Source organism: Schistocerca gregaria, chromosome 11 (genome assembly GCF_023897955.1).
Source record: "Schistocerca gregaria isolate iqSchGreg1 chromosome 11, iqSchGreg1.2, whole genome shotgun sequence".
In the NCBI taxonomy this organism is placed as follows: Eukaryota; Metazoa; Arthropoda; class Insecta; order Orthoptera; family Acrididae; genus Schistocerca; species Schistocerca gregaria.
In genome coordinates, this window is record NC_064930.1 from 111,200,219 (window position 1) to 111,213,844 (window position 13,626).

General features: G+C 39.3%; 1 protein-coding gene across 1 annotated transcript in view; it reads right to left on the bottom strand.

Annotated features, from left to right (window-relative positions):
- Positions 1 to 4,581: 4,581 nt before the first annotated feature.
- The window catches only part of LOC126295310 (vitellogenin receptor-like), a 120,969-nt gene continuing 111,924 nt past the window's right edge, over positions 4,582 to 13,626 (bottom strand). Inside the window, exons 32-36 of the mRNA XM_049987756.1 lie at positions 11,048 to 11,285; positions 9,467 to 9,644; positions 5,855 to 5,973; positions 5,251 to 5,468; positions 4,582 to 4,903 (exon numbers count right to left, since the gene is read on the bottom strand). Coding sequence (XP_049843713.1) covers positions 4,762 to 4,903; positions 5,251 to 5,468; positions 5,855 to 5,973; positions 9,467 to 9,644; positions 11,048 to 11,285 — 895 coding nt within the window. The 3' untranslated portion in view covers positions 4,582 to 4,761. The remainder of the gene's footprint in view (positions 4,904 to 5,250; positions 5,469 to 5,854; positions 5,974 to 9,466; positions 9,645 to 11,047; positions 11,286 to 13,626) is intronic.

Below are 13,626 nucleotides of genomic sequence, written 5' to 3' on the forward strand. Positions count from 1 at the left end.
TAAGCCACAATCGCAATAGGCTACAATCCGACCTTTATCAAAGTCGGAAACGTGACGGTAGGCATTTCTTCTCCTTACACGGTGCATCACAGCAATGATTCACCAGGCAACGCCGGTCAACTGCTGTTTGTGTATGAGAAATCGGTTGGAAACTTTCCTCATGTCAGTACATTGTAGGTCTCGCCACCGGTGCCAAGCTTATGTGAATGTTCTGAAAAGCTAATCATTTGCATATCACAGCATCTTCTTCCTGTCAGTTAAATTTCATGTCTGTAGCATTTCATCTTCATGGTGTAGCAATTTTAATGCCCAGTAGTGTATTATTTTCAATTTTCCCAGTCAACTTCTCCACTCCAATTTCCTTCCCAACATCATCATTTTTCACTCTGCCTCTTCTCATCTTCCATATCATACTTCTCAGAAACTTCATTCCACTGGATTGTGTCCTACTCTCCTCTCTTCTAGTCATGCTCCAAGTATCTGAGCCGTAAATTAGTATGGGTGTAAAGTCAGTCTTGGATAGCACCAGCTTGCACCTCATTGGCACTTCCCTTCCCCACACCAAGCCCCTCACACACTGGTAAAATGTACTTCTCTGTTGTCTTATTTTGCTAATTTCTGACTCCCAACAAGCATTCCCATTAATACACTTCCCAAATATTTAAATTTGTCCACTATTTCAATATACTGTCCCTTAATATGAATTTGTCCCTTGCCCTCTCTATCCCCTCTGCTTACTGCCATGGTCTCGCTTTTCCTCCACACTAAATTTCATTCCATATTTCTCGACGATAACAGTTAGGATGTCTATTTGTTTTTGTACCTCCGTACTGTTTGTTCCCCATACCACAATATCATCTGCAAATAATAACAGCTTCATCTCCCATCCTCTATGGGCTTCTTTCATCTGTGACTATTTCATCCATCACCATTATAAATAGTAGTGGTGATATCACACTTCTTTGTCTTAGTCCCATAACATTCTTAAACCATTCAGTTCTTCCAACTGGTGTCTGCCCACAACTAGAGCTTTTTTCATACATTGCCTGGATGACTTCAAGTGTTTGCTTTCCAATTCCCTTTCTCTGCTAAGTTGCCTATACCTTTTCCCTTGGATCACTGTCATTTTCTTTCACTAGGTCAGGAAATGTCATCGCCATATCTTTCCCAAACTCCCAATGTCTTTCCATCAACCATCTCATACTAAAGATTGGGGGTCCACTGCTGATCTACCATGATGAAAGCCATACTGCTCCTGTTCTAATTGCCCTTCCACTTTTCCTCTCACTTTTCTTTCCAGTATCCTCCATTATTTTTGCAAATTGGAATGTGAGTGTGATCCCTCCATAGTTGTCATACTTTCCTGTCACCCTTCTTGAAAACTGGGATTATTTGCTTTCCCATTCTTCAATTACACATTTTGGGTCCAAATGCTTATTAGTCTGTATAGCCACTGTAATGCAACTGGTCCAGCTGCCTTTATCATCTCCACAGTAATTTCATCTATCCCAGCTGCCTTTCCTGTTTTCATTTTTGTCAGAGCTAGTTCCACTTCTAACATCGTTATATCCTCTTCTTTCAGACCCCTGCCTTACCTCTATTCCCTTTCCATTGCCATCTTCACATTTAGTAATTTATCAAAGTATTCTTTCCATCTTTTCCTTATATCCTCTGGTTGCTTAATAGCTCTCCACTTTCCCCTTTCCTTCCTCATACTCTAATTCCATATACAATCCTCTTACCACTTTTGACATCTTTTCCAACCATCAGGTGAATTTTTCCTAGCTTTTCCTCTTTCTGCTACCATTTTTTACACTTTTACTATCCTGGTATTTCCTTTTACTTTCAGCTGTTCAGTCTGTTCCATTCATGCCAGGCTTTCTTTTCTCTTACTGCCTCCTTCACCCTCTCATTCCACCATGGTGTCTTTTCCTTTACTCTTCTGGACACACTGCCTCAGGTCTTCTCAGCAGAGCTTACAAACACTGAACTTACCCCATTCCTCTTCCACATTGCCAAACTCTTGATTAAGTAACTCAAACTTTTCTTGTACCATGCCATCCTTTAGTTTTCACACTTATTTTCCTTTCTTCCTCTATGTCTTTCAATTCATCAAATCTCATCTGTCATCACCACTCAATGGTCTCCATCAGAAGGCTCTCCTTGGAGTGCAGTTACATCTGCCAACTGTCTCCGATCTTTCTTTTCCACCAGAAAGTAATCGATGACCGTCTGCATCTGTCTATCACCCCATCCATCTCATCTTTTGGCTATTCTTTTTATGGAACCATGTTTTGCCAACAAGCATCCCATCTCTTTCACAGAAATCAACCAGTTTCTCTCCTTATTTTTCCTCCCATATCCATATGGACCAATTATCTCCTCCCCAGGCTTTCTTTGCCTAACTGCATTCAGGTCACTCATTACCATTACTTCCACATCTCTACAAAATCCTCTATGTTCAGCAAAAATGAAATTACTTGAAGTGCAGAACAGTTGTATACGCCCTTAAACCAAAACGTGTCTCAGCTCTCTTCAACATGCAGCCATACTGCATGATTGTTTCAGTTAAAGAGATTTTTTTGCAAATTTACAGTTTCCATGCCAATTGTACTACCAGATTCAGAATAATCAGATTAATGATTGAGTAATAAGGTTGCACTGAGCTAAGGCTGGCTCTTAAGTTCATATTTTTGTGTGTCCACTATATGTACAGGGGATAAGCAAAATAATTTTAACAGTTGTAGTAATGAAATGGTTGTGTTTGGTCAACAATGCAGATAAGGCACATGTTGCATTGGACCGTGCATGTTCACTACGGATTAGACATCAGTGCAGACTTCATACTTGCGTTCAGAGGATGAGGTCAAAGTGCAACAAAAGACCTAACTGTTCCAGAGAAGGCAGATTGTGGAGGCCTGATTAGCTGGAGCATCAGTAACCACGACAGCCAACTTACTGAATATTTCAAGAGGAACTATTTCAACAGCATGACATTACACAAAACCTGGAAAGATTTCAGTGTAAATGTAATCATGGCCACAAATCAGAACTAAACGACAGTGCAAATGTTTATATTCCTAGGCATTTAGCAGTTGATGCATTGAATGTTAGTGTTTCTGCTGTAGCCCCTACTATATTCCCCCTTAAACATTCAGGAATGAAGGAAACAGTATGTAAGAAGGAAATGGGAAGAAATTTAAACAAGTTTTACAAAAGCAACGTCTTAAACTTTTGTCAAATGTAATGTAGATGCACTTTGTGCAGAACCTGAAGATAGTCATGTGCACGAAATTAGATTTGTTGTTTCGAAACCTAAATATTATTTAACAGCCACCTACACTGATAAGGCAAAGTTATTACAGCTACTGGAAACACTGGGTAGCTACTCTAAACAGCAGACAAGTACATACCCTCTTCCTCACATTTTATTCAAAATTCTCTTAAAATAAGGGTATTTGGGCATGCCCAGATTATTACTGTGGGCAACTGTTGCTCTGGAATATTACCTACCTAGAATACAAAGACTGCAGTAAGCAAAGTCTTAACTAGGCCGATATCTCTGCGAAAATGATGAAAAGTCAGAAAGGTAAAATATGACAAGATCAGTAAGAAAAGAACATCTCAGTGGAAAAGAACCACCTGAATTTTAGTCTCAAAATTCTACTCATAACCAAAATGATCACAGCAGTACACTAAGAAATTGATATTTTCAGCAACAGGTAACGGAAAAGTCCATGTGATGCAGGTGATCGTCTCAAAATTTTGCATCAAGAATTCATCCCCAGCATGAAGCTGGGGATCTTACAGGACACTACTGGATTTTTTTTTAATAGACATAAAACTCAGTTTTAAATGAAACTACAGTAAGGTAATTCCATTTTAAAAAAAAAAAAAAGGAGTGGTCATAAGGCTCTCAAACATCAAAAGTTCAGTGTGCAGCTCTCATTTTAAAGTACTGCTCTTGTTGGATCATCTGTGTGCAAGCTCAGCTATACAAGTTCATTGAGAAGCAGATAAAATTTTAATTCATGAAAAGTAAAATTATGACAAAACCATTATGATTTGTGAATAATATAAAAAGAAAAATGGGTATAAATATTTTTGATCTGTTATAAAATGCTTTGAACAAAATTATGAAATGTTTTCCCACTCACTTATGTTGTGAATTATTTTGATTCAGAAATACCAGTTTTTCATTACATTTTTTTAGAGTTAGCTGTCAACTTTAAATATTTAAAGTGTTCATTTTTTGACCTTTAGAAGAAAGCTAAGTCTACCTAAAAAACTTTATATTTTGTACTAACAAGTATAGCCTACTCTGAATTCTTTGAATACATTGAGCAACTAATGTGTTATGAAATTTTTAGAACATTTAGGATAGGTTTTACAACAACAATTTCAAAGTAACCAAAAAATTTCCAGATTTTACCACAAGTATTTTGACAATTTATGAATTTCATGCAGTGTTATAGCAGACAGTTACAAATTTTCACATTTTATTCTTCCAAAAAATAAAAGCTCAGAAGTATGTATCAATCGTGTCTTAGTACTGGGAAGGAAGTATTTATTGAAAATAAATTCAGATCTTTATCACTTGTTTATTGCAAACTTTATTTTGCTTTTGTTACATTATTTTCACGAATACTCATTTACAGAGGTCTGTAGGGTTTTAACAAAGCAAAAAACCAAAACAATGAGAGATCATGTTAAACAAATGTACATTTTTTCAACTAACTTTGAAATAGCAATATGACACATTCACTCTTGACCTGCACCATTAGAGATGAATTCTTCCTCTACTAGATTAACGAACTCTTGTTCAGCAGAACCAGAAGCTCTGACACTTTTTGAAGATTTAGGCAGCCTGCTAGCAGTAAATCCAGATTTCTGGAAGCGTATCCTGAAAAAGAATTAGTGATGTATATCAACCAGAAAATTTTCCTTAACCAACTGAAGTTTTAAATGAAAAATTTACCTTTAAGTGAAGTTTAAAGTCCTCTCAGTTTACAACTGCTTTTATACATGTTTAGGATGAGGTCAACAGAAGAAATTTCTATCCATACGAAATAGAAAAGAAATGCTCACTAGAAATTTGTACCAGGCAGGATTCAGGAAATGCAGGTCATGTGCAGACTACTTAAAATTATCTTGCAAATCTGACACACACACACACACACACACACACACACACACACACACACACACACACACACACACACACACTTAAGTTACCAAGATTTTACATACCTGAGGTCCAAGTCCCTGAATGTGACCAGCTGCCTCCTGTATATGTAGTAAACAACAGCTGCCAGGCACACCACCACCAGCACAATCACAAGCGCTATCACCACAGAGGTGGTGTTTGTCCCCTCAGACACACTGCTCGGCTGGTCAGCCACTGTAGCGGTTTTCAAACCATCCACAATTCCTGGGAGGACGAATCGTGGCTCCGAGACCTTTGCACCCTGCAAGCATTTGAAGTTCTCAGTGATGGTCCATTTCAGCTAATAAATTTCTGAAGAGACAAGGCACCAGCAGGATAGTAAATATTTAGAAGCTGAATATTTGCAGTAGTGCCAGGCAATATCAAGAGCTGAAAGTAACAAATTTTTCCCGAGAAGTGAAGGGAATCTGGTATATATCCTACGGCAGACAACACACTAGAACCAGCAATGGTTGTGTTTTGCTTGTATCTAGTACTGTCAATATGAATCAGCCTACATAGTGGACTAGCAGGTCTGTCTGATGTATTCTTTCAGCACTGTAGTTATTGCCAATGTGCTGTCAAACACATCATTCCCAATTGCTTGACACTACTGCGTTTCGAGAGAGCCTACTGCAGAAACCTTACCTCATTCTTGCAGCGGATGTTTTCACCTACGATCTGCCCGTCGGCACATAAGCACTTGGCCCCTCGAGGAGTTATTGCGCACATGTGGGAGCAGCGGTGATGCTCACAGGGGTTTACACCTGCAAGTCACAATGGCTGTTAGCATTTCTATAGTTGTATTGGCACATTACAAAATAAAATCTTTGTAACTTCTGAACAGTTTGTGTCAGACATTCAAACTGTCTATTTGGCCGCAGGGCACGATGGGAATTAGTATGCACCCGTGCAAGTGTCGTCAGCCATTTGCACGTGAAAAGTCACGGTATGGCATGCCTGGTGTATAGAACTTTAAGACCTACCATGTGAGCAATAACAGCCAAACTACAGCTCTAAGGAAGTTTGCAACCGAGTTCAAGCCGAAGAGAACCGGTCCAAATATGGTATCAAGAATTTGATTCACAAGTTAGAGAACAGGGAGTGTTCATGACTGCAGTGTTGGCTATGTCGGTCATTCGAAGAAAGGGTTAAAATGCCTGTGAAGACACAAGAGGACATTTTGTGTTAATCAACCCAAGGAAATCAGGCGAGCTTTACAACAGGTGGGAATCAGGAGACACTAAGAAATTGTTTAAGACCCGCATCTCTTCCCATACAAAATTCATATGTATTAGTCATTAAGCCCCATGGCCTGCATTTCATTGACTAATTTCTTCATCCTGAATGGGTGTGGTGTGCAATGCCAAGTCACAGAATAATTGGTGCAATATTCCTTGATAGCACTGTGGCTATTTAAAGGTACCTTAAGGTTTGGGACGATTTCGTCCCATTATCCAAAGTGACCCTGATTCCAACAAGATGTGGTTCACAAGTGATGTCCTGGAGGAGCACTTGGGGACACCATTCTGGCTTGGTAAAGGGAGTGGGGGGGGGGGGGGGGGGGGGAACCAAGATGACATTGGCATGGGCCTTGATACTCTGGATCTAAACACATGTGACTTGTTTTGCAGGACTATGCTAAAGACAGGTTTAACACCAAAACCATTGCTGAGCTCAATACAGCTATTCAAGAGGTCATCAACAGCATCGATGTTCTGACTTCAGTGGGTCATGCAGAATGACTTCACCACATCACCATCTATGTTGGTAGACCTATTTAACCTGTTAACCAAAATCCAAATATCTGCAGTGATGTTTACATGTTGAATGTTTGCACACACCATTATTTGCACTTTACATTTTTCATATAGTTTGTCACCCTGTACTTTTTGTGCTATAGATCCAAGGATGGTGAACACATGAAACAAGAACACAACATTTACAAAATTAGAGGAAAGCTATTGTTCCTTTCATGTTTCTTAAAATATGGAACATAAGGAGGAACAGCTGTATTTCCTATCACGACTCAAATATTTCTGTTGTGGCCAAGATGCAATTAGTACTAACCTGGTCAAACAATGAAAACTGCTTTTAAAATTTATATTTGCTCGAGTATCAGGAGACAGAACAGCTACTTTCAAGAAGCCACTGCTGCCACTTATTGACGAGTTGCTGTCTAACACTCCGAACAGTCTGTCCATTTTTTCAGATGTGGTTGCAAGACTACTGTTCAATACATGAGGTCAAACACCTTTCAGCCATCCGGTTTCCAAACTTATTTTATTCGGCTATCAATTTCAGTTGATTCACTGTAGTAAATTGCTGAAATAGGTAGTCAAAGAAGTTTGGAAACTAGATAGCTGAAATGTGTAATTTGACATCCTCTAAACAGTATTGGGTTAGAGGTAACTGTTGTCTAAGTTACACCATCATCTTCACATGAACACTGCAGTTACAGAATGTAACCTAGTGTTAAGTGCAAGTCTTAAGTATTACAATAAACCAGGTGTCAGCAAGACTTTTCTGAATCTTCAGTTCCTCCTAATATCTACCAGCAACCTGTTACAAACTCTTTCACTGGAATATACGGTATGTTCTATATCCCAGATACAGTAGCATGTTATATACAGAAATTTTATGGCTGTAAATTTCACAGCCCATCTTGGACACATTACCGAAGATGTTTCTTCGTCCATGACACTTAAATTCAGAACACACACATCCATACAGTTCACAGGCCACTTAGAAGTGCAATGGTTTGGCCCCCTGGTGCACTTTGGTGAACCACTAAAACAGTATTGAGTGCTCACAAATGATTGACTGGACAACAGTAATACAGGTTACAGAAAAGGCCAAGCAATGTTCAGTGCTATGCGGAACCTGTACATTTTATCTTATGTGTTGCTCTGTGAAGTAGTAAGTCCTATAGATGTGTTTCCTTGATGTAAGGTTTGTGTTGGTGATACCTGTGCAGGGCTTGCTTTCTTAGTTTTCACTGCACATTCATTAGTTGTGCCAACCTGCACTTTTGCAAGATCTGTCCTGTATATTTGATAAGTGGCAGCTTCTCTTAACATGCCACTGACAATGCACGTCATCATGATGAGTGTAGAAACTTTACTGTTTTCAGAAACACCCAAATCAGTCTTACAAAGCCAGGGCTGCAAAGTTACACAAGTTGAGGAATCAAATTTGTTACTAGTACCCATCATGACTCCTATACTCATCACACGTTGCAGTGATTCATCTTACCCCCAGATTGTGAAGGCCGTGAAAAAGCACTTTTATGTGAGAATCCAATACAGATGTGCTGAATATACCACTTTTTTGAAGGGTCACAGGCCACGTGACAATCGTGGCAGCAGTACAACCTTCAACTCAGCAGCATATGAGGCAGCATTGGTCATGGCCACAGCAGCTACAATCTGCCTCTTCGCCTCTTACTACTTTATACAATAAAAGTGCTGCATGCCTTAAGTGTTGGGCTGTCTGTGAGAAGTGTGTAAGGGGAAGTCCACACTGCAATGGTAAAGTGTTCCAAATATGGACACAGTAGTACTGACAAAGTATCTACACTGACTTTCTTCCTAACAAATTTTTTAGCTGCACTGAGTTCGGTGTTTAATGAACCACTAAGAATTGAAGAGCATGACTATGGCTCCCCACCTGTCAGGTTCTAAACCTGTGACATTAGGGAGTGTGTTCTGAGTAATAAGAAAAGGTGAAAATTATACGAGATGTTACCTTAGCAAGCACTGTTGCTGCACACTTTTGTTGAAGTCAGTACTTTGACCTCAAAGGCACTGAAGTGGAATTACAAACACTGCCAGTGAATATAGGGTGAAAGCCTTTTAAGTAAAATTTTGGGGTAGCTGATATTTATCTACTAACATAATGTAAACCAAACCTATGTCTGAGGATACAAAGCTTGCTTTGTAGTTCACTTTGCTAGATTTATCTGGCACAAGCACATAGTATTGCACAGAATCAAACAGCAAGTCAGGAATTAAAGTACTTTCAAAATAATTGCTACTCACAGGATGCAGATATCTCCAACTATTTTTCCACCGTACCTGTCTGACTACCTTCTCAATGTGTTGAGTAGCAACATGACCTTCCCCTATTAATAGCATCAAACAGTATGACTTGTTTATGCAGTAAACATGTTAGCAATTTGCATCATTGAGATACATCCACTTCTTCCATATTTTTAAGGTCTTGTCCCAGATATCTACATGTATACACCACAGTACTCACCAGCTCTCTGGCGTGACTCTTGCATGATGGTCAGGTAGTCTCCGTCGTAGACATTTATGTGGATGCTCCGACACCTCTGTCCCTTTGTGAATAACTTGCATTGCATCAGAAAGCCCGAATGCTCTGGCAACCAGTACAGCTTGTCCTCAAACAGCACAAGTCTTTTGGGTCTCTTTACCTGGGAAATACAGAAGGGTTGAAAAAGCCAAGTACACATATGCTTCAGTAATGGAATGAGAAAATTTAAGATTTCACATAACTGAAGTGTGTTTTAAGTACTTTAACCGTATCACCACTCAGGGATCAGGCCTTAAGCCTGTTCTGCAACTACTGGCTATAAGGTAGTACAAGAAAGCATCTATGACCAGGATATGTAATTAGCGTGGTAATACCTCCACACACTGTCAGACAAATCAACTATGTTACTGCTGCCGCAGTATTTGAACAGCTTATCTGGCATGAAGGCTGAGTGACCTTGTTGCAGACATTTGCATCTCAAAGGTACCAGGAGCAGAAACTGGGTCCTGTGTCCTAGGCAGCAGCTAGCCATGTGGCTACAGAGGTTTTTGGGAATAGCATTTGTGTCTATGATGACTATTGAATGAACACTTTCATATTGTCATTTAAATGAAACTTCTCCGATCTCTCACCTGCCACGTAATGGCAATTGTGTGTAATTGTACACAATCTACTAGGATGAGTTCTTTGGCAACCAGCTTATCAGGCCCAATCCTGACAATGTGGTTATTTGCTTTGAGCAATTAGTGTCAATTAAGTTTAATAGTATCCAAGAAGCAAGAATTCTGTGCAAATGTCATTTGAACGATAACTGTGCGTGGCATGTCTTAATGCATAGTGCTTGTATGTTGTGTTTCAAATTAGAGCTGAAGTGTCAGTTTATAACTGGGATGGGAAACAGCACAAGCTCCGTCACATTAAACAGTAATTTAATTCTCCCTTCAGCCAACAATAAAGAAAGAAAATGCTGGAATCTCTTTACTAAAAAAGTATAGAAAGGTAAGCTTTACATTCCTATAGCCTTACAATAAAATGTTTGTGTGTACGTACACACACACACACACACACACACACACACACACACACACACACACACACACACACACACACACACACACACACACACACACACAGTGTTCTTTTTTGCTGGAACAGCAAAAATCTAGCACCAAGATAAACACTGAATTTTTGACAATTATTTCCCCACAATCGAGTCTAAAGCAATGATGCAAAATACGGTGTACTTTAGGTGTATATTGTGAATACATTTTTGGTTTCCAACAAGTAACACTTAAGTTACGTAGTGGGCTTTGAAATTTACCATGTAAAAGGTTGTGTAAAAAAGGAAAAAATATTAACTAGCAGGTTCTAGAAGAAAGTTATTTTGAATTTTCTGTTTTGATTAACTGTTTACACTAGTCCACATCAACCTGGGTAACGCGGAACTCTCAGTATAATACTATCGAGCTGTACTGGCTTGTTGCTACCAGTTCCCAATGTGCTTAACACTTTGCACTACTTTTAGAGGTGCCCGGTGCCTGGAGAAACTAGTCGGAACCTCACCTCCGACGTGAACTCGGCCGTCCTCTCTTCGCCGTCGTACGTTGCTGACTCGACGACCTGGAAGGAGGCATCCGCCCAGTAGACTGTGCGCCGAACTGTGTCTAACGCCAGGCCACTCAGCGACCCCAGACCCGACTGCACCAGAACCGTCCTGCTGCCTCCGGCAAGGTCTGCCCTCCTGATGCTGCCGGCCTCTCCTTTTTCTACTAAAGCGCTCATTTCGGTCCAAAACAGATATCTGGAACAGTCAACACAGGAACATTGAGTACCTCTGTTGTGGCATCTGTAAGGGGCTCACAATACCTTATCCAATGAAATATTTTTACCCTGCACTGGTCAACAGTGGGCAAAATTTACCGACAGACCACTAGCACTAAGGATAAGAGTTTAAGTTCAAGTTTTGAGCCCACTGAGTCCAGGCAGAGACTGGGCTACGAGTCTTTACCTACCGAGGTAGTTTTTAGTGTCACGGGTTGACCCTCAGCTAAACATTACAGATTAGCGACAAATGATGTTTCTTGACATTTCTGACAAGTGTCTTATAAAGGCTTAGAATGGGCAAGCTATAATCCACATTTGCATCAACTGCACTGGCAACATGATACAGTGAGGACTGTTCATTGTAGCATGGGATGTAATACCGAGCATTCTGACATGACAAGATTAATCAGAAGGGTGACAAAAGTAGTACCTGCCTAATATTGTGCCCAAACAAAATATGTAAGTGTAAATGTAAAACATTGGAATTATTGCTTATTATGATTGTATGGATATTACTAACTGCACCCTGATTAGAAACGACTCTGGGAGCAGCTAGATAAAGAGTCAAGGTTTGTCTACTGGCAGATTTATCTATAAATGAAGTGCCAAAAATAAACTACCGACAAAGTTACCCATGTCTGCAGACAGACAGTTGTTTAGCAATAAGTGTCCTAATGATACATATCTATTACACTACAGCACCCAGTAATCTACTAAATTGACAGAGAAAGTCAAATGGCAAAGATTATCTTAGAGACTATGAATTATATCATTGACTGATTTACTTTCTGTGGTTTACTTGTGACCAAGGGTAAACGGAGTTTTCTGTTCACTTCTTTTGATATGTGGAGAATTGAACAAGAGAAACTTATTTCATGAGAACAAAGGTGAGTGTCATGACCTTTACTATTATTTTTGGAAGTATTGAAATAGCAGAATTGTTTCAGATTTAATGTGACATGTACGGGAAGACGTGGACAGCACCACTAACTGGCAATCTCTTGTATGAATAGTTGCTAAAATATCCTGCAATCTCCAAGACTTTTCATACGCGCAACAAACAGTAATTCTTTTAACAGAACTATCAGAGAATTTTATCACGTTACGACCTTTACTGCGAGCATAATACATCAACAGACAACGAAAAAAGACACAGAAGAATCTACCACAGTGCCCATCCAGGAAGGATATAATCTACACAAGATGTGGCTGTCAGTACATGTGCTGAAGAGAAACAATCGAGCTGAAGCTTAATGCCTTTCCAGGGAAATTTTATCTGGTGGCTATACCAATCTTTCTGACTTCTGTATAAAAGCTGTTTTCTTTTGCCAGAGAAATGTAATACCAGAGAAATTAATTGTCATTAAGTTCCATATGAAACTTGGAAAAATTTCTACTGAAAACTATTACTTAAAGAAGTTTATGCCAAAGACTATCCTTTACATGATTGAGTGGTTGAAGGGTTTCAAAAAATGGCTGAGAAGGTGTTTAGCATGACTCATGTTCAGTATCCCCTTCAACATCAAAGTAGGTAATCCTATTTTATCTGACCATCAGTAGCAGATTCAATTGCTGAAACTGTAGCAACTGAATTTACCATGAGTAAAGCATGTGCACAAAACTTGTGCCAAAAATTCATATCATCTAACAAAAAGGAACTTGTTAGAATGTGTACTGACACTTAACATTGTGCAAAATGCTCATAATTTCTTGGAAAGACTTAACAAGTGACTGATCTGCTTTTTCCATTTTGATCCAGCAATGAAGTACTAGTCTTAACTAAGATCAAAGAAAGCTCTAATCAGCAATTTACATTCAAAGCAATAACTTTGATATTTGTGGAATTTTATGTTCACTGGTTCTGGAATGTCAAACCATCAATATTACTACATTGAGGTTCACAGTCAACTTCATGAGAGAAACTACCTGAATTTAAGAACAAGTCAAAGGGTCTTCATCACACCAATGCAAAGGCTCTTGCTGCGGTGTCTATTGAATAGATTTGTTAAAGGGAACCTCTTTCCCAAGAAGATATTGACAAAAATCTCCTGAAAACCCTCAAAATCCTTCACTAAATCACACGCTTTGGAATCCGAATGAAAATGGAATATCCAGGATTAAATGCAGACATTATGGAAAGGGTAGGATGCTACTACCATATGGCAGATGCACACACATGCAGTCTCTGGGTAGAGACTTTACTCCAATAAATGGGCAAAAAGCCTTCTTGCATTTGGGTGGGTCTTAACAGCATCTAATTAGGGTAAAAAATAATGATCACTGAAGATTAGACAGACCATGTATATCAGTGTTAGTCA